Raw genomic sequence first — 22117 nt, forward strand, 5'->3', positions numbered from 1 at the left:
TTAACTGAGATTTCAGGAGCTAAAGGAGTCTCATGAAACAAGTTTATTCATTTCCGTAAGAGATAAAGTTGTAAAAACTAAATTTCCAGAAGGTGGGAACAATTTCTTATCTATGCTGACACTGTACATACAAATAATGAGTGAGAGGAGAATCCACTCTACAGAAGTTGTTTTCTGCCTGTAGTTAAATGAGAGCAAGGAGCCCCAACACTGTATTTGTTACCGGGCACCAGCTCACACACACATACACACACACAGAGTGTTACACAGACAGAAAGACAGAGGATTTGTTGTCCAAATAAGCACCACAAAAGGTAAACCAAAATCCCAAAACAAAACATAAGCAAGACATGTCTCTCACAAGCAGGCAGCACTAGCGCTGATTCAGCATTTGCACTATATGCATTTGATTTGCATAAGACTCAGAAAATAGTTATATGTGGCAGCAAGAAATAGCAAACTAGATAACAAACACAACTCTCCATGCAAATCTCATGATAAACTATTGACACAAAAAATTATATTTTAATGTACTTACACTAATTGATTTAAAATTCAATTCCAATGCTCAGCCTATGCAACATGGCAACTGTCTCCAGAATGGCACATGCTTTAATGCTGCAAGCCACACCATAACAAAAGGCTACCTACTGCTTTGCAAAGTGAAGAGACTACCAAAACACAGCAACCACCTTTCTCTTGTTTATATAGAAACTTCTATTTCATCAGCTTTCTCCATAATAACCTCACATTTTCATACTTCATACCTGTATTAACAATATCATTTAATACTAAAAAAAAAAATCTAGCTTTGTTTTGGAGAACAGTCAAGGTTCTTGACAGTAGAAAAGCTGAAGGCTGTAACACAGAACAACTTCCTGAAGAGAACTGCCATCACAGACAACCCTGAGAAAACAGATGACAACACTGAGGCTCTAACCCCTTCCCTAGTTCAACCCGTAGGGCTGTCACTGTCTGAGAGGTGAGGCCTCCAAGGACAATCTATAGCAAAGATTGGAATGTTAACAAAACACACGATAACAGTGATTTGAGTTGGGGTGATTTTTAAATTTAACTTAAATTTTCTTCTTTATACTTTACATGTTCTCTATATTTTGAATTAAACTTTCCATATTTAATGAGGAGAAAATGTCATCTTAGAAAGGAAGGAGAGAGGGAGAGAGAAACATCCTAACACATATTTGGAGACAGGAGATGGGGAGAAAATATGACATGTAAATACTACAAATTTTAATTTAAATCCTTCATTTTTTTCCAACCTGCATTCTCTTGACTATAAGAGCTGATTACATATACATAGACACACACACACACACACACACACACACACACACACATATATGTGTGTGTGTGTTTTGAGATAAGATCTTACTCTGTCACCCAGGCTGGAGTGTAGTGGTGTGAGCACAGCTCACTGCAAGTTCAAACTCCTGGGCTCAAGTGATCCTCCCATTAGTTGGAACTATAGGCATGTACCACCACACCCAGTTAGTTCTTAAAATTTCTTAGTAGAAATGAGATCTCACTATGTTGCCCAGGCTGTATATTTTCATGCATTTGATTTGGATGATGGATGTTATTTTCAGAATTATATATGGGTAAAATCAGAAATTCAGATCTTTGGAGTTATAAGTTCATTTATACAGAGTCATTCGTAGACTATTCAATAACTGATTACCCAAACTGAGAATCTTCTGGGCTCTAACTCCCCCTGATTCACCTAGTTCCTAATACCTCCTCATGAGGCCCTTTTCTGTTCATCAATCACCACCAGAAGTGCCCTAAGCAAGGAAGGAGATGAGGGTCCCCATGACAGGCTCAGAAAACAAATTTGATGGGACAAACGAGTCATATAAGGTCTAAGGATTCTAAATATAGTTTCATATTCTCCAGTTTATCATGAGTGTAATATATGACATTACTGGAAATATATTTTGTTTTGCATGTTCTATTGTGTATTATTTATATAAAGCAAATATTGCCCTGACTGATAGCTTGGACTTAAGGCATACTGGGAATGTAGGAGAAAAGATACGGTTACCCATTTCTCCACCCTCTCTAGTCACAACAACCAAAACCAATAAAATTATATGTTTCTCCTGCCAAAATCATGTAATGCAATCTAAGGAACTTCAAGAGTAAAGGTATAACATAGAAACCACAAAATATTAGGCTTATGATGACAAGCTAATTGTGTGTGTCGGGTAGGAAAGAGGAATGCCAATCAAATACATTTAGGTAATTTAATTCTCTGCCAAGGTATTTTCCAAATTATAATCTGCACCTTCTCTCCGACTGGTCTCTTCATGTGAATTGCCTTCCTTTCCCCCACTCTCTCCTCTGATTTCTCTCCACCCATTTGCGGTAAATCTCCTTTGCAAAGTCAGCCTGTGCTCATTCATCTCCCACTTACACCCAATCATCTCCTGTCTCATCTGCTTCAGGTTACCTCAGCTAATGAGTTCATGGTTTGAAGGCAAGGCCACTGTCTTCTGACTTCTCTATGTCCCGTGGTACATCATCCAACAAGGTACTGGGCACGGAGTAAGTGTGAAGTGTATGTGCTCATCCAAAACCTCAGTCAGTACCTACTATATGCCAAGAACTAGGGATTTAAGATTAATAAAAACATGGTCTTTGTTTAAGCAGCTCCCAGCCTAGAAGGAAAAAAAGGTGTGTTTTGTACCATGCCTCTCACTTTCTCAAGGATATTGCTGATTTATTTATTAGGGCAGTCTCCAGCAACAAATCTCTCTTTCTACTGATCATTCCCCTCATTACAGCCATATGGTTTAAGCATATGCTTTTATCTCCCATTTTAAACACAAACAGAAATCCCCTGTAATCCCTCAGAGTGCACTAGCTACATCCAATTTGTCAGTTCCCCTTGATAGCTGATCTTCTCTATGAAGTTGTCCATACATGCCACATCCCCTTTCTCACTTCTGAGTTCATCCCTCAACCACAGCAGTCTGCCTCTCCCAACCAGACCCCTAGACCTGCTCTCATCAAGGTGCCTGTGTTATCCATGTCACCAACCCACTGGACACCTCTCTGCCTGCAGTTTGTTCAGCCCCAGCATCATTCTGCAGAGCCACCACTCCTTCCCAGGCCCTGGTTTTTCACTGGTCTTCCTCCTACCTTGACAGCCAGTCCTTACCCAACTCCATTTGTGGCTCTTGCTAGTTTACCTGATCTCTAAGTGTTGAGCTCATTCCAAGTATGCCTCATCTGCACATCTTTCTCCAAGTGACGTAATCAACAGCCATGCAGTGAAGACCATCTTGTACTCATGGCACTCACCTTTGCTCCATCTCCAGACCTCTCCTCCAAGCCCCAACCTCACATATTTGCCTACCTTATAGCCTCATCTAGATGGAGCTTGGAGGAGAGGTCTATGGAGGTCTTGTAGGTCCTACACAAACAGATCTCAAATTCTACATACCTAAAACAGAATGGCTACCGATCCCACCCCCTAGAAAAAACTTGTCCCCACCTACCCCAGGCCTTCTCTGTCTCGCTGTCATATTGGTCACCCAGTTATTAAACCAGAATCTGAGAAGCCATCCTTGTTTTTCTTCTCTTTCTTCCCTCACTGCCCTTACCCACACTTACCTAATCCATCAGCAACTCCTGCATCTAAAATAAAGCTTACATCTACTCTCTCTATCTGAATCCCTAATGCTGCTACCTTTCTCCTGGCCACAGTCATCTCTTGCCTAGATTACTACAAATGTCCAAATTAGCTTTCTACTTCTACTCTTGCCCTGCCACCAGTCTATTCTCTTTAGCAGAAAACAAACAAACAACAAAAGATCTTCATAAACTATCTAAAGATTCATCTCCCACCCCTAAAATGTTACAGTGGCTTCCAAGGAAAATACTCTTGAATCCCAACCTCTTTCCCACAAGGCTCTACATCAACTCCATCTATATCACCAAAGCTGGTGCTAGCCCCCTCTTGCATCATTCCTCACTCCTTCCCAACTTTGTTCTTCATTATGCCCCAGCCAAAGTGGATATCTTTCAGTTCCTCAGAGATACCAACCCCTTTCTAGGCAGGAGAAATAGCATGAACAAAAGCCCTGGGAAGATAATATTCTTTGCCCTCCTTTTATAGGGCAGGCACCTTCTCTTCCACTAGGTCTGTTGAAGTTATCATGGCCACAGGGAGGCCTTTGGAGACAGAAGTTTATTCTTTATATTAGTCCCATCTATTACTCTCATAGCACTTACTCAAAGGTACTGTTACTTGATTTATGTATTTCCCTCTTTGGAGTGTTTGTTTCCCCAAGTTAAAATGTAAGTTCCATGTGGGCAGGGACCATGTTCACTGCTGGACCTCAACACTTAGCACTATGCCTAGCATATAGTAGAAACTCAATAATACTCATGGAATATTTAAGTGTATGAACAAGCATTTACAACACAGTGTGATGTGTCCTAGTGCAGGAAATGATCCAAAGTTCTTTGGAAACATGAATAAAGACACTCTACAGATGAGAAGATACCTGAGTTAAATCTTTTGGAATTTGTCAGGATTAGAGTTATGATAATGGTACTGAAAATATATATGAGAGAGCCTGATTGTGTTCAGGAAGAGGAAAACAGTGGTATTCTGTGTCAGGCTATACAATTTACATTTTATCAGGAAAGCCGGCCATTTGAGAGCTTAGGCAAAGAACAGATACTGTTTGAATTATAAAAAGATAACTCTGATGACAGTATGAAGGATCACTTGCAAGAGAAGAACAGAAGCAGGGAGACTAACTAGAAAGATGCAAGGGAGAAAGTGACTATGGCAGTGGAAATGAAAACGAGGAGAAGGAACCAGACCATGAGATATTAAGATAATATGTTTAAAAGCTTAGCAACCAATCGAATATGACAGTAAGGACCAAGAGATGAACATGGCTCAGCTTTTAACTTGTGAGACTATGTGAATGACAATGCCATTAATTGAGATAGAAATACAGAATACAAGCAATTTTTAGGGGGGAAGTGAGGAGTCCAGCGTGGGACATAGTGAGTGTGAGGTGCCTTGTGGAGACGCCTAACAGGCAGTTGGTAAGTGGGGATGAAGACCTGGGTACAGCAGAGGTCATAGATTTAGAAATCAACATACACATGGGAACTTTCTTCCTAGAAACAGAGGTGATTAATACTTGTTTAATATTTGCCTGAAGATTTTAACAAGAAGTTAAATGGAAGCTATAAGTGAAAACACTATTCTTACTCAATGTTCTCTGGGAAGAAAAAAAAAATGGAAGAATCCAAACTAAAAATAAAAATGGTTAATTTCTCTGAAAATCCTACAATACTAAACTAATAAGGCTGCCTTTTAAAGAAAATAGAGATTCTAAATATTGCTCTGAAGTATCTTTAAAGTCCAGGGTATTATAAGCTCTTGCCAAGTAAGGTGGTGCTTAATAATTTTTTTTATTTCATCAGTGTTAATTTAGAAGGAAAGCAAGCACATTATAAAGAAACACATGTACAAAGTCGCATTACTGAAATGTAGTTTAAGGAAAATGGGTTGTAGCTATTGTTAACTCATGATTACCCTAGCTAGTTCTCTGTTGGCTTTAAGGATGATGTCGAAACCATTCCTAAGAAAGTTTTGCTTCTTGGCAATTCCCATTGCCACCATGGATTCACTTCTTACCTCATCCTACCACCCACTGCTGCCCACACTTCTTCTCCAGAACTGCCCGTGTGTGATTAGAGACCAGGAGAGCTTGCCTTGAAGACACCTCATACCTGAAATTCTAGCCAAGCAGGAGTCAGAGGGCAGTCCCAGCTCACCCTCTCCACTCCACTGAAATGGAGGCTAGGTACACTTAGCTCCCCCAGCAACCAGCTACCCTGATAATCAGAGAACCACAAGACTTAAGCTTCAGGAAGGAAGGAGTCCAAGGTGAACAACCAGCAAGCACAGGGCCAGCCTTCCATTCTGGTGCGTTCACCTCCCACCACGTGGGGAAGAGAGAGAGGCCTGGGAAGGGCTGTGAAGGGAACTGAGCAGGCCTCTTAAGGCCAAAGAGCTTGAAAGGGAGTGTCTGTCCCCACTGAGCCACTTTTACTCATCCATAAGGTTCAAATGACTAAAAGTTTAGGTTTTCCTGCTTCTTTGTCCCTCAACTTGCAGGCAAGGCATTGCAGGAGGAGCATGTTCTATGAAGGGCAACTGTTCCCAAAATTCCCCTCCCATCTCCACCATGCAAGGAACACAGTTACCATGCTACACATGCCTACAAGGGGCCTCCAGCCCTTCCCTGTATACATTTCTGCCTTCTGGGAGAGCAATGGGAAGGAAATTCTCTGCCATCTGTGTATCCTGTTCTTCTTTCAGGAGGGTATTTTGACTATAACTATTATTTTAGGGAGCTTTCAGACATAAGCATCTCTCTGCCTTTCACCTCAGTCAATCTAATTCCTGCATCCCAGCAACCCACACACCCCCCAACTACAAACTCAGGTATCCAAGCCCATAATCCTGACTTTAAAAGCTTAACAAAAAATATGAGGGCATGGATGAACAAAATTTACTAATATGCCTAATGGGTATTTCAGAACACTAAGAGGACAATGAAAAAAAGGGATTTTTACATTCAACTTTTTTAGGTTTCTTGTTACTGAAAATAAAAAAGCAAAGAAAATAAAGCCCTCTCTCTCTTCATCCACATTATACTTGGTGCCACTATACAAAGTATGCAGCCCCTGGCACTCTGGTAATAAGCTGTGAGTAAAATTCACACTCGTGTAAATCTGGCGTTATATTAAAAGGTTACTGTTTTAGTCTTATGTGAAGTTAAAGGATTGCCAAATCCCTTCATCACTCAAGCTCTTTGAAGAATAAGACACAGTCCTGTAGAAATCCTCAGACCAAAACACAAGGGTTTTGAGTAAGGGTTTTGATATTTAATGTTTAAGAGGAGGAGAAAGTCTGAGAAAGGAACTAAGTGAAGGGGTAAAAAGAAAGCATTGTTGTATTTGCCGTTTTGAGGAAGAACAGGTTACTTGCTCTCCTCACCCTGCCCAGGGAAACTCACACTGGAGAGAGGCCAGGAAATATCTTCCTCAGGCAGGTGCCTATGTGAGCCAGCACCTCACTCACGTCCTCAGGCGACGCCATCTTCATGGAGATGTTGCACTTCTCAGTTTCCACAACCATCTGCAAGAACCGGGTGGGACACTTCTTAAGAATGAGTCCAGTTCCTTCCGTTTTAAATTATTTTCAATATTGTAAACCACATATTCACACAGATATATAATAATATAATATTAGCTGTTTTTTAACAAGGTTCGAGGGCAGCACCTCTCACATACGTGCGTGAACACCCAACCATCACGCTCATGAACTACAAAAGAATCACAGTATTAGCTTTTCAAGAAGCACTCCCTTAAAATGACGCACTTAATTTAAGACTCAAAGAAGTGTTTGGGTAGCGGGTGTAAGTATTGTCAGAAACATCTAGAAACCGAAGCAAGTGTTTCCAAGGGCCAAGCTGGCAGATTCAAATAGACTCCCATATGATAGAGACTGAATTCCCACATTCAAACATGACTCTCCTTTTACCAAGATTTTGCCCTGAGCTGCAGTATTACCAAGTTTTTATATCCCTGCTATGCAGTATAAGTAGGGCTATATCTTTCTGTGAGTACCCATGGGCAATCTAAAAGCTACCTTTAAAACACACACACACACACATTTTAAAAACAAGAAACCTTATAATATGCTTAAATAAAATGTTAAAACCTTTTGCTCTTGGGAGCAAAAGAGAAATGCTTTTAAAAGTTTCGATCGGCAGGGTGCGGTCGTGAGCTCACACCTATAATCCCAGCACTTTGGGAGGCCGAGGCAGGCGGATCACAAGGTCAAGAGATCGAGACCATCCTGGCCAACATGGTGAAACCCTGTCTCTACTTAAAAAAAAAAAAAAAAAAAAAAATTAGCTGGGTGTGCGTGCCTGTAATCCCAGCTACTCAGGAGGCTGAGGCATGAGAATCACTTGAACCCAGGAGATGGAGGTTGCAGTGAGCTGAGATCGTGCCACTGTCCTCCAGCCTGATGACAGAGCAAGACCCTATCTTAAAAAAAAAAAAAAGAAGAGAGGATACTTGGAATATTAAGGTAACACATTAATAAAATGTTTGGTGTTAGGTTTAGTGTCAGGCTAAACTCATTCCTATAATTAATTGCTGGAGATGTCCAAAATACATGTCAAAAAATGTTGAGACTCAGACAGCTAGTCCTCTAAATAAGTATAAATTAACTTGTGAAAAGGAGGGCAGGTCACAAAAGGGGCAAGAAGTTGAAGATGTACACATTACAAATAAGAAGAACTTCAGCCACTTAAAAAAAGATGCCATTTTATTTAATCTCAAAAACATTCATGTAAACTGGGTGTGGTGGCGCATGCCTGTAATCCCAGAAACTCAGGGGGCTGAGGCAGGAGAATCGCTTGACCCTAGGAGTTCAAGACCAGTCCAGGCAACATAGCAAAACCCCATCTTCCCACCCCACAAAAAATTCCCATAAAATTCAATCCTCTTAGATTATCACTTCATCAAAATATCCTCATACATTTACTTCCTGTTCTTACTTTATCTATACAAAAATATGATGGAGAACACTGTTTATAATGTGCAATGCAGTTTTTAGATTTTGCCTTAGATTTTCCTAAAATTAGCCCAAACTGAAAATAATAATAATGTAAGTATTTCAACATATGCATGTTAAAAGGAAAAGTAATGCAAGGTATGTCAAAATGATGAGATCAAAGGAAATAAATAATGTAAATGTTTAAGATGTCACTTTTTCATAAATACCTCCAGAAGAATCTGTCAATAAGTATTTAATAAACACCGCTTCTGTGCTAGTTAGTTGAATGTAAAAAAAATTAAAATTCCTATTTTTCAGCACCTTCCTCAAGAAATGAAAGGCAAAGCCTTTAAAATTCTCTAGGCAAAGGCTCCATTTGTCTTCTAAAAACTGGTTCAAGAGATATTCCTCTTGCAAAAGGCACCAAGCATTATTGTACCTGGAGACTAAACAACCCAGTAGTCTATAAGATGTTTTAAGTAAGACTAAATCTACTTAGTGCAATTAGGCTCATAATTTTCATATGCACATTATCTGTGCATAGGCATGTTTTTAAAAGCCAGACACTTTTGATTTGCCATTGTGTCTATGCTCTGCACCCCACCCCCAATCTTCCCACCATGGGTAATTATATTTTTCACTACAGGGGTACTTTTACATCCTTCACATCTAGCGCATCTATTCAGTTCACAGTTTGGGTGCGAGTAATTAGTAATTAGCTTATTCTAATTCCACTTAATCTTAACACCTAATCATCTTTAACTGCACAGGCTTGAATAGAATGACAGAGAAGAAAAAAAGGTGACAGGTGGAGGAAGAAATGAGGCCTTCAATTCAACCTTACAAGCAAGCACTCACAGAACCCTGTGTAAGATGTCACCACCTGTGCATAATGTAAAGACTGCAACAAAGTGATGGAGGTGAAACCAACACAATAAGTCACCTCATCAAAAAAAGAAAAAAAAATTTCCTATCAAATACTCTTTTCCCTCCCACTTCAGCTGGGGAGGAACAGAATGTTTGAAACACATTTTCTAAACACCTAGCAGTATATAACCCATGATATCTAATATACATTTAAAATAATAATCAGAGACATAAGCCATAGTAACTTATGTATGATTCAAATTTCCCACCCCACTCTACTGCCTTTTTTAAGGTCGAACAACCTGATTAAACTTTAAGGGCAGCACGTTTTACTAATCCCCAGCTAACAGACCTGTGAGTTGTTTTTCCCTCCTCTATCAGAAATACCCATGGGTAGGCCTGGCGTGGTGGCTCACACCTGTAATCCCAGCACTTTGGGAGGCCGAAGCGGGTGGATCATGAGGTCAGGAGATCGATACCATCCTGGCTAACACGGTGAAACCCCGTCCCTACCAAAAATACAAAAAATTAGCCGGGTGTGGCAGCTGGTGCCCGTCGTCCCAGCTACTCAGAGGCTGAGGAGAAGAACGGCGTGAACCCAGGAGGCGGAGTTTGCAGTGAGCTGAGATCGCGCCACTGCACTCCTGCCTGGGCAACAGAGCAAGACTCCATCTAAAAAAAAAGAGAGAGAGAGAGAAAAAAAGAAATACCCATGGGTGGTGGGTGGCTTATCAACATCATTCTGTGACATAGCAAACAATTAACCCTATAATTAAAAAAAAATCATAGCAACTATTCAGTTGTACAAAAAAAGGGTTCAAAAATTGTATAACTACAAAACTATATAACTGCTGGCCTCAACTTAAATACCATGAAGGCAATAGAATTTGAGCACCAGAAAATAATGTGGCATAGAGACTTGTAAAATAAGATAAAGGTTTCCCACATTTCTGAAGAAAGGGGAAAATACCAATTGTAAAAGTCACATTTCACTAACTCTATAGCGCAATCACTCACTCTTACACACAATGCAGTGGGTAAGTCTCAGGAATTTTATCCAAGTTTACGAACTATAATTAAATGATAATAAAAAATAGCAAGGAGAAAAAAATAAATCCCAGAGAACATTACAAAAGAATTCCTAATCAAGGCTAGATTCTGAGTGCCACTGGTAGACACTCCCATCCTTATGATGTTATATAAAAGAAAATCAAAACTAGAGACTTCAAGGAACCAGAGGTTACACAGGTCACTGGTTCTTAACCTTTGGAATGCAACAGAATCAAATGGTGCACTTGTTTAAAAAAAACAAACAAACATCCACCGCAGATGTATGTTATCATTAACTGTCCTATGTATATGCTGTGTGTGTATGAGGAGGATGAGGAAGTGTGATGTGACAGACAGAAGGGCACTGCTGAAAGTATATTTTTAAAAACAATCTCAGGCAATTCCAAAACACAGCAAATTTTGAATACCATTAGGTTACTGGTATTGCCAGTCTCTGAACTGGTAGGCCATTTATAGAAGCAGTGCCAATGTTCACTATAATTTCATCTCAAAGGTCCATACTGTGGGACAAAGTTAAATTGAAGCACTGTTGTAAATCTGTTCTTTTGGTATTGACACTGACAGGGGCTGAGACAGACGGCTTTATACATAGTTCCTCTGAGTGGTAGGCATATTGAAAGGGGCAAGACTACAAGTGTGGAAAGACCAATTTTGGCAGCCACATAGGAAAATTAGTCTTGCTGCATCAACACCCTTTCTCATAATTAAATAGCACAGTGAAATCATATTTTGAACATAACCTTGGCATTAACATTTCCCTAATGCCCTTCTGCTCCCATCCCAGCTCTCAAATCATAAACATCAACATTCCTGAATTAAGACCAGCAAGAAGACCCTGGTTATGTCATTATGTCATCATTCATGAGTGATCATTCACTCCTGCATATGTCTGACCATTTGGGCAAACATATGCTGCTGTGATTTTTCTTTCAAACTCCAGTTTCTGGAAAATGATAAACACATAAGATAAAACATTGCTCTAAGATGAACTGTGGAAAAGTTCCAAGAGTTTGTTTGAAATCTCAAAAAACACAGTGACGATTTTGTCAATTTTAAAGAACATTACCAACAAACTCCACACACACACACACACACACACACACTCTCTCTCTCTCTCTCTCTCTCTCTGTAGTTTTAAAAGCTAAAACAAAAAGTAGAAGGAAAGAATAAAGATCAGAGCAAAAGCCAATGAAATAGGAAATAAAAAATCAATGAAATCAATAAAGAAAACCAATGGAACCAAAAAGAAAGTTGTTTGAAAAGATCAAAAAAATTGGTAGACCTCTATCCTGACTGAAATAGAAAGAGATAGAGATAACCAAATTACCAGTATTGGGAATGATATTCAACAGGTATTAGAAGTATAACAAGTGGGTATTCTTAAAAACTTTATTTCAATAAATTCAACAACTTACATAAAACAAACAAATTTCTTAAAAGACACAAACTACCAAAGCTCATTCAACAAGAGAAATACAAATGGATCTATATCATTAAGGAACATTAATAGAATTTGCAGTTTAAAACCTTCCCTGGTCAGGCACAGAGGCTCATGCCTGTAACCCCAGTACTTTGGGAGGCTAAGGGGGATGGACCGCTTGAGCTCAGAAGTTTGAGTCGAGCCTGGGCAATGCAGAGAAACCCTGTCTCTAGAAAAAAATACCCAAATTAGCTGGGCATGGTGGTGCATGCTTATAGTCCCTACTTGGGAGGACTGCTTGGGCACAAGAAGCCAAGGTTGCCATGAGCCGAGATTGCACCCCTGCGCCCAGAGTGAGACCCTGTCTCAAAAAAAAAAAAAAAAAAAAACCTTCCCAAAGAGAAAACTCAAGGCCCAAATTACTTCACCAGTAAATTCAACTAAACATTTAAGACAAAAATTAATACCACCTACCACCTCAACAGAAAAAACTTAAGAGGAGGAACTACTTCCTCCTCTATAGAGAAGAAATACATAGAATCATTCTATAAATCCATGATTCTCTAATAGAGAAGCCAGCCAAAAATGTTAAAAAAAAAAAAAGACAAACCAATCACTCCCACAAACATCGATGCAAAACACTATTCACAAAATTTTAACACTTGGAATTCAACAATATATAAAAGGAATAATATCATGACTCACGCCTGTAATCCCAGCACTTTGGGAGGCCGAAGAGGGCGAATCACAAGGTCAGGAGATTGAGACCATCCTGGCCAACGTGGTGAAACCCTGTATCTACTAAAAATACAAAAATCAGCTGGGCTTGGTGACGCACACCTGCAGTCCCAGCTACTCAGGAGGCTGAGGCAGGAGAATCATTTGAACCCAGGAGGCGGAGGTTGCAGTGAACCAAGTTTGTGCCACTGCACTCCAGCCTGGTGACAGAGTGAGACTCCATCTCAAAAATATATATATAATAATAATAATACATCATGGCCAAATGAGACTTATCCCAGGAATAAAATATTTGATATTTTTAAAAATTATCAATATAATTCACCATTTTAAGAAGCTTAAAAAAAGAAAGAAAACCACACAATAATCTCAATAGACAAAGAAAAAACATTTGCCAAAATCCAACACTAATTCCTGATTAAAACTCTCAAACTAAAAATAGAAAGAAACTTCTTAAAACAGATAAAGGGCATCTATTTTAAAAACCTACAGCTAACATCACACTTAATGGTGAAAGAATAAATACATTCCCTCAAAGACGAGGAAAAAGGCCAAGAAGATCTGATCTTGCCACTTCCATTCAGCACTGTCCTGGAGGTACCAGAACAATTGTCAAGGTCTGAGATTTTACCCTACTTGTAAGCCAGTAAGTTAGCCTATTACTGTTTCATTGATGCTGCCGAAGACAGGAGACACCTGGGTCAGAGACATAGGATTTTATGATTAATGGCACAACAAAAGGCATGTGCACCACATTTGGACAGATTCCCCTGCCCTCCCACATGATGACATGAAGGGATTCAGATGGATGCCTGCACACACAGTAGGCTGCTTACAAGAAAGGAACCCTTGGACATTGGAAATCTACTGTTTTCATGGTAAGAAGTAAGCAAGCCTGTTCTTTGTTCAACAGGGAACTATTCCACCATCCCACAAGGATGCTCACTGCAATCAACCCTGAGAAACAGCCTGGGCAAAGAGTAGTCATGGCACTAAATTCTTGGCATACCCAGCAAAATATGTAGGAGTATGACACCAATAGAGGCATATCTCCCAATAGCAGTAAGACTAGACAAAGAAATAAAAGACACCCATGTTAAAAATAAAAGGTACTCATCCATATTCACAAATGACATCATTTTTGTAAATACTGATGAAATCTATTTTAAAAAGCGACTGGAACTAATACATGAGAAAAGCGAGATAGCAGGATAGAAGGTCAACATGAAAAAATCAACTATATTTCTAATACCAGCAAGAGACAACTGAAATTTTAAAAATAACACAATTTATAGCAGCATCAAAAAATATTAAACACTTAGGAATGAATTTAGAGATGTGTAAGACCTGTACACTGAAAGCTACAACAAAATACACTCAGGGAAAACTGAAAAAGACCTAAACAAATGGAGAAATATATAGTTTTCTTAGGTCAGAAGACTGTACATTACATCAGTTCCTCCCCCAAAGTGATTTAAAAATTCATTGTAACATCATCCAAAATTCCAGCCAGCTTTTATAGAAACTGAGATGTTTCTAAAATTCACATGGAATTGCAAAGGACCTAGAATCACTAAAACAATTTTGAAAAAGAAGAAAAACGTTGGAGGAATAACACTATCTGATTTCAAATTTTGTTGTAAACAAGCCACAATAATAGAGTATAAGAGTGGCAAGAAGATAGTAGCAAGGAGATGGGATTCAAAGAGTGCAGAAATAGATTCACACTTAAATGGACTACAGAATTTCAACAAAGGTGAAAACAAGCTCAGTGAGGAAACAATAGTCTTTCAAACAAATGTTACTGGAACAAGTGCATATAATATAAATATGAGAAAAAAAGCCAAACTAAAAAAAATTTTGATCTATACATAGCTTTATATTCAAAAGTTATTTCTAAATGGATCATAGGCCTACATGTGTCACCTAAAGCTGTAAAACTTCTGGAAGATATAGAACATGCTGTGACCCTGAGTTAAGCAAAGATTTATTCAATATGATACTAAAAGCACAATCCATAAAAGAAAATATTGATAAATTGAACTTCATCAACATTTGAATCTTCTGTTCTTTGGCCGGGCGCGGTGGCTCACGCCTGTAATCCCAGCACTTTGGGAGGCCGAGACAGGTGGATCACGAGGTCAGGAGATCGAGACCATCCTGGCTAACACAGTGAAACCCCGTCTCTACTAAAAATACAAAAAATTAGCTAGGCATGTTGGTGGGCGCCTGTAGTCCCAGCTATTCAGGAGGCTGAGGCAGGAGAATGGCGTGAACCCGGGAGGCAGAGCTTGCCCTGAGCTGAGATCCCACCACTGCACCACTGCACTCCAGCCTGGGCGACAGAACAAGCGACTCCATCTCAAAAAAAAAACCAAAAAACAAAAAAAACTTCTGCTCTTTGAAAGACACTGTTAAAGGAATGAAAAGACAAGCCACAGACTGAGAGAAGATATCTGATAAAGGCTTTGTATCCAGAATGTGTTTTTTTTTTAACTCTCAAAATTCAATAAGAAAACAAACAGCCCAATTTTTGTAATGGCAGAAGGAAATGCATGATGGCAATTAAACAGATAAAAAGATACTTAACATGTTCTGTCACTAGGGAAATGCAAATTAAAACCACAATGAAAAAGCACTACATACCTGTTGAATGGCTAACATTAAAAAGACTGACTATACCAGTGTTGGGGAGGATGTGGAGGAACTAGAACTCTCATATGCTGCTGGTGACAATGTAAAATGGTACAACCACTGTGGAAAAGTGTGACAGTTTCTTAAAAGGTTAAACATATAGTTATCATATGATTCAGCCATTCTACCCCTAGGTAATTACACGTGGGAAATGAAAGTACATGTCCAATCAAAAACTTGTACTTAAATATTCATAGCAGCTTTATTCAACATAGCCAATATGGGAAACAACTCAAATGTCCCTCTCATCGGGTGAATGGATAAACGAACTGTAATACAGCCACACAATTAAACACTACTCAGCAACAACAAGAATAAACTATTGAGACATGCAACAAAATAAATCAGTCTCAAAATAATTAAACGGGGGTTGGGGGAGGGAGAATATTAGGAAAGATAGCTAATGCGTGCTGGGCTTAATAGGTGATGGGTGGATAGGTGCAGCAAACCTTGGCACACGTTTACCTGTGTAACAAACTGGCACACCCTGCACATTTTTAGTACCCCAGAACTAAAAATAAAATTAAAAATTAAAATAATAATAATTAAACTGACTGAAAGAAGGCAGACAGGAAGGAGTATACATTGTATGACATCATTCACATAAAATTTTTAAAATGCAAACTACTCTACAGGAATCAAAAGTAGATACCTGCAGATTGACTGCAGATGGGGAAGAGGGCCGAGAGAGTCATACATATGTCAACACTTATCAAATTGTACACTTTTTAGTTTACTGCAGTTAGTTACAGCCCAATAAAGCTATTTTTTAAAATCTGCATTTTATTAACTCCAAAAAATTCATTTATCACTATATTCCCACTAAAACCTTATATAGTACTATGTAATTGCTATGAAATTTTAGTGTCAAAGCATGTTGTACAAACTCTATAAGGAACAGTACTCTCACGTTTACATTGCCAGTTATAAGAGCTAATTAGTTCTTCACAAACTGAGTTATGGAGAATGTGTTTTCCTTATCAGAATGAATTTCCAACTCCTGTTCACATAGCCAGTGTTGAGTCTCTCATTTCGAAAATTTAATCTTCCGTAACCTTGTTTATCCACATTGTCTCAAGGAACATTTTAGGGTTTCAGGAATTCAAGAAAGATGACCTTGCAGTGATCTGTTTTTCACTCACCTGAGCTGACTTGCTGCAGATGACGCCATGAATCTCCAAGTAGCTGAAGGTTAACTCAAGCTGCAATTGAGGGGAAAGGAGGAAAGAAAAGACCTGTAATGAGGGTTTTAAAACATAAAATTCAAGGTAAAAAAAAAAAAAATCCTACAACTAGAAACAGTCCAAGAGCAAATTGGGCATCTTCTGAAGGCAGGCTGGCTTAATATCTTCATTCATTCAACAAGACAGAAACATCATTTATTAAATTTCAGAAAAAGTATTACTTACTTTACTAAAAAAGAAAAGAAAGGAAGCTGCATGCTCAACGTCTAAAACTTTATCCAGAGACAAACACAATAGTAGAAGTTGGTATAAAAGCAATCACAGTTTTTGCCATTAAAAGTAATAGCAAAAAACACAATTACTTCTGCACAAACCTAGTAAGTTTTGCACTTATCCACTATTTATTCATTGAAAATGAATGTATGGAAGGAACCATCTAAACACTTTTTTCCCTTTTTCACTTCAAAATTTTGCTTCAGGAAGTCCTAACAGGATAAAGTCAATGTTGGTTTTCCCTTCTTTCTAAACCTTTAGCTATTTGTTACACTCTGACCACTTATCAGAGTCAGCCATCCTTCTACTATCTTCCATAAAAATTCATAGTTTGAATGGATTTAGAGAAATAAATCTATGTTTACCCAAATTAAATCTATATTTACACAAATACAATATTTAGGAATTTTAAGTTGTGCTTAGATGAAATGCACAGAGTTAAACAAAAGTCCTCTCTCTCTGCATGTAAACAAATGATTATTTGTTTCCTTTCTATTTTAACAAGTGCTCCTCTCTTCTCCTGTAATCAGCAGGGTTTTTTTTTTTTTTCTTTAAAATATCCCCAGTCTTTCACTCTTTACCTGTTTTTCCTGATGAAGAGCCACTAATCTTTCTTCCCAGTTTTTCCCATTTCAGCAAATAATCACAGAGCATGGAGCTAGAGACAGCGGGGGACCAAGTTGGATCAATTTATTTCACCCTCCCACATTAAACCTAGAAATATAATGATAAAAGAACACATCCAGAACCAAACCCACAAGGGATTTAGTTCTGCTCCCTGGTGGTATGTTGTACCATGATACATTGGTAGAATAAATTTTAGAGCAGAAAAACCCTGAATCTCCAGTTAAACATCTCAAAGTATACTGATGAAGTTATTATTAATAGTGGGGAGGGAAGTAAATACTGGGCAGAAAACCCCTGAGTCTCCAGTTAAACATCACGAAGTATACTGATGAGCTCTGGAAATAGAAAGAGAACTCGCTCATTCATCATTCACTTCATCAACTGACAAACACTTATGAAAAGCCTACCGCGTGCCAGTATTGGAAATACAAAGAGGATTGAGACATTTGTTTTGTCCTCCAAGAGTTAAATGCAGCATTTAAGGCACACGTTTATAGGCATTAAATTAGAGTAGAAGTTTTCTTACCTATGATTACCAAGATCTATACATAATTTGGTTTTGAAAAGTCATTTAAAGCAGGAAATTATTTTCTAAAAAGTATACATACCTTTCTTATTTTAATTTAAAGTTTATGAATAAATATTCATTCACTATCCTTTAATATTGCGCCAAAGTTTTCCTTTGAGTTAAGCCCACTGGCTGGCCCTCCAGTGGCCTTTCTGCATAAGCCATACTCACAAGCATGGCTTCCAGCTTCCAATTTAAGTCTCTTTAAAAATGCAGAACTGCAAAATACTTGAAAAGCAGTATGACAGCAGACGTTTTCTAGATTATTATGCTCCTCACCACCCCTCCCCCAACTATAAAGTTGTCTAGTCTTTAAAACAGCAATTTAAGTAATTCATTTTTATCAATATTCAATGTCATAGATATTCTTCTTTTGCACTCATATTTCATTGCTACATAAAATATCTTTCACTAAAATGTTTCACTAAAAACATTTGCTATTATAACTGCTATAAACAGGTTTAGGAATAAACCCATGACCCTCAATGAGCATCTCATTCAGTGGGTGGGAGCAGGTGTGAATAGGTGTGAGCACATACCCTCTCTTACATGCTAACAGCTATGAAAAAGGAGCCAGCATCAGTCAGCGTCATCAGGGATAGGAATGGCCACCTTTGGTCAATTTGGCTCAGCAAGATTAGTTGGAGGTCAACTAAGATGCTTCTACTGTACCTGAGTGCTTTCCCTTGAGTAGAATAACAAAGTGCTGGGGAGGCAGGAAAGACTGGTGACATTTCATCTAAGCCCTGAAGAATGACTTCAAGTTCCTCAAGCAAACAAGGAGTGCAGAGGGAAATTCAGGCAGAAGAAAACGAATTTGCAAAGGCATTGAGGTGTTAAAAGAACTAGGACAAGGAAGAAACTAAAAGGAGCAGATCCTACAGTATTAGTAATCAATAAGAATGACTGGCTGAATCTGATTAGTCGAAGTCCCGGGTTATTATTATTATTATTTTTTTTTTTTGAGACGGAGTCTTGCTCTGTCGCCCAGGCTGGAGTGCAGTGGCCGGATCTCAGCTCACTGCAAGCTCCGCCTCCCAGGTTTACGCCATTCTCCTGCCTCAGCCTCCCGTGTAGCTGGGACTACAGGCGCCCTCCACCTCACCCAGCTAGTTTTTTGTATTTTTTAGTAGAGACGGGGTTTCACCGTGTTAGCCAGGATGGTCTCGATCTCCTGACCTCGTGATCCACCCGTCTCGGCCTCCCAAAGTGCTGGGATTACAGGCTTGAGCCACCGCGCCCGGCCCCGGGTTATTATTAATAGTGGGGAGGGAAGTCTCTAAAACATACTGAAAGACGTCACAGAAAGGTTCAAATCATTCTCTTATCTCACCTATGGCTATTTTTATTAGGCCTTTGCTCCTAGTCCCCACAACCCATCATCCACTCCACTTCAACCCACCCAAAGACAATTTAAACAATGTCACTGGATTAGATTTATGGGCAGGAAGAAGCAGGAAGACTAGTTAAGAAGAAGCGGAGGCAGACGTAGGCTGCATGAAGACTTGAGGACATTTTTCAGTTAGAAATTACACTCATTAAATATCACCACAGAAATTAGTGAATTATTAGATAGGAGGAAAAACTTAACCCAGATTGTCAATAGCCTTTCCACCAATCTCTTGCTCACCTCTCACCCATACCCTGGCAAGGCAGTGCCCATCCCACAAACAACAGAGCAGATCTAAATATGATAAAGAGGCTGTCTTCAGTAACTCCCGCTCTTCCCCAGGCAGCAGACCACGCTTCAGTCCCTCAGCCAGGCCTCAGCCCTGACTGCCTTGCTGGGCTGTTTCCCTCCCACCACTGCCTCCTCCACAACCCTCGGCCCGCACTCTAACTCCCCAAATGCACTGTGGTCTTCCAAACTGCTAAGCCTTTTGATCAGTATAAAACCCCTTATTTGCCTGGCTGATGGGTAATTTTTCAACCTGCCCTCTCTGCAAACCCTTCTTTGATCTCATAATTACCCACCCCCTGAAAGAAAAGTTAGGGCCTTCTGGGGTGACAGGACAGTTCTATTTCTTTATGTGGGTGTGACTGCAGAACTATTTGCTTTGTAGTTAATTACTGAGATGTACATCTCTGTTTTGTGCATTTGACTATACATGTTGTATATTTCACAATAAAATGACAAAAGAAAGCATGTTTAATTAATCGGCTCCCAAAGAGAAGACATCTATGTCATAGTCAATGCTTTACACTAACGTTCTAAATATAATTATTTCTCCAGAAAATTACTATTGTTGACATTGGTTTTACTTCTCAGTCAAGATGTAAGGTGGCACATTAAAACCAGCCTTCTCTAAGGGGGAAAGCTGCAAAGCTGCAAGCAGATCACTTTGGAAGAAAATCTGCCTTTCTTTATTTGTGATGTTGACAATATCAGAAATCAGAACCAATGTTCAAACTACCCTGGAAAGGGGCTGGCTCTGAAACATTATATGTATCACAGGATGGAGCCAAGCCTTTCCTCAGGGGCAGAGCAAGGAGGCAGCAGAAGCAGAATAAAGTCATCCAGCAGAAGGCAGGCAGGTGACTTCACAAGAGGTAACACACTTCCACTGTGTCACAGCGTGTTAGGGTATGCATATTATTTAGGGGTCTTCTATTCAATAGAGTGCTTGAATATTTTCCTAAGCCCATAAAATTTCCTTCTGTAATTAATTTCTTACCAGTGGGATAATGTCTAATTGAAGTCCTCATATCATGCCTTCAGGTATTTTAATGTATAGTTTAGTCTAACTTCATCGACATAATTTATTTACAAAACATAATAAACATATAGGCTCACTTTATATTACCTAAAGGGACTTGGGCCAAAAGTCTCATTTCTTGAAGAAACTTTATAAAAGTTAACATTTGTACGATCAGAAAAAAGAAAAAAAAAAAGGCCACAGATATCCTAAGCCTATAACTAGCAAACATTGCATTGGCATCTTCCCAAAAGTCTGTGCAAATCATGCAAATCATAAGACTGCAAGTCCCAAAAGATCCATTTCATTTGTACCAATAACATTATAGCACCCTAACTTGGCACCTAAGTCAGAATTTACAAAACAGTGGCTAAATGTTAAATTTCAAGAAACAAGAAAAGACTAATGAGCAAATAACACTGCGGCCCAAACATCACAGCACGATAAGGCTGAAAGCATCTACCAGACCTTACCCATTTTCCTGGATATGCCGGCAGGGGAAGCAGTTCAGCTCAGTAAAAAGTCGAAATAAGTAGGACATGGTGAGTCTAATTTCTCTTTCTCCCATTCATCACTTGTGAATCTTTAGACTAGCCAACTTTGCATCTTTTAGCTATTTTCTAATCACTCACCTACAAGGTTACTGTGAGAATTAAATGAGACTGTATACTTATATACTTAGTAAATAACTGATTAGATTCTAGCAATAGCAGCAGCAGCGGCTTTGCAGCCAGCCTCCCTTGATTAGAATCACACATGTGCCACATATTAGTGGACGTTTAACCTTGGTCAAGTTACTGAACCTCCTTGGGCCTCGGTTCTCTCATCAATAAAAGGGATAATAATAAGACTTATGGCTCTCATGAGATTCTGTTAAGGATCAAGTTATTTACTAAAACAACACTCCAGTAAATGTTATCACTTTTTTAGGAAAAGAATCCCAATTTCCTATGACCATTCAGTCCATATCCCATAAAAATGATAAACTCCTTTTAGTTAACATAAACAAAGTAAGTCATTATTATGATTAATTCACAAACTATCAGATCGAATTCTGCACCAAGTAATGAAGGACATCTCATGAAAAATGGTATATATCTCTTTTAAAGAACAGAGTGGCACCTTGTTATTTCTTACAGGCAACATCAGAGTAAACGGAGAACAGCTGAGATGGTTACATTTCTGGTAATGTACTCTTTGGAGTTATGAAGGTTATTTCCCACATATCTACAGTCTTAGAAAAATCTGCCAGTACTGATCCAAAGGAAATAAGAAGTAGACTTGAATAAAGTGGAAATCAAGCCCCAGTTGAGAGAGAAAAACAACTGGGACATGGAGCCTTAGGGACAAACA

The 22117-nt window shown here is 39.0% G+C and overlaps 1 protein-coding gene across 13 annotated transcripts in view; it reads right to left on the reverse strand.

Annotated features, from left to right (window-relative positions):
• Positions 1 to 22117, reverse strand: part of CARMIL1 (capping protein regulator and myosin 1 linker 1) — a 348526-nt gene that overhangs the window by 181878 nt on the left and 144531 nt on the right. For all 13 annotated transcript variants that reach the window (XM_017878500.1, XM_017878499.1, XM_017878501.1 and 10 more), the window contains 2 exons: positions 16559 to 16618; positions 7074 to 7195 (listed from right to left, as the gene is read on the reverse strand). In XM_017878500.1, coding sequence (XP_017733989.1) covers positions 7074 to 7195; positions 16559 to 16618 — 182 coding nt within the window. The remainder of the gene's footprint in view (positions 1 to 7073; positions 7196 to 16558; positions 16619 to 22117) is intronic.

Source organism: Rhinopithecus bieti, unplaced genomic scaffold (genome assembly GCF_001698545.2).
Source record: "Rhinopithecus bieti isolate Rb0 unplaced genomic scaffold, ASM169854v2 scaffold_11110, whole genome shotgun sequence".
Lineage (NCBI taxonomy): Eukaryota > Metazoa > Chordata > Mammalia > Primates > Cercopithecidae > Rhinopithecus > Rhinopithecus bieti.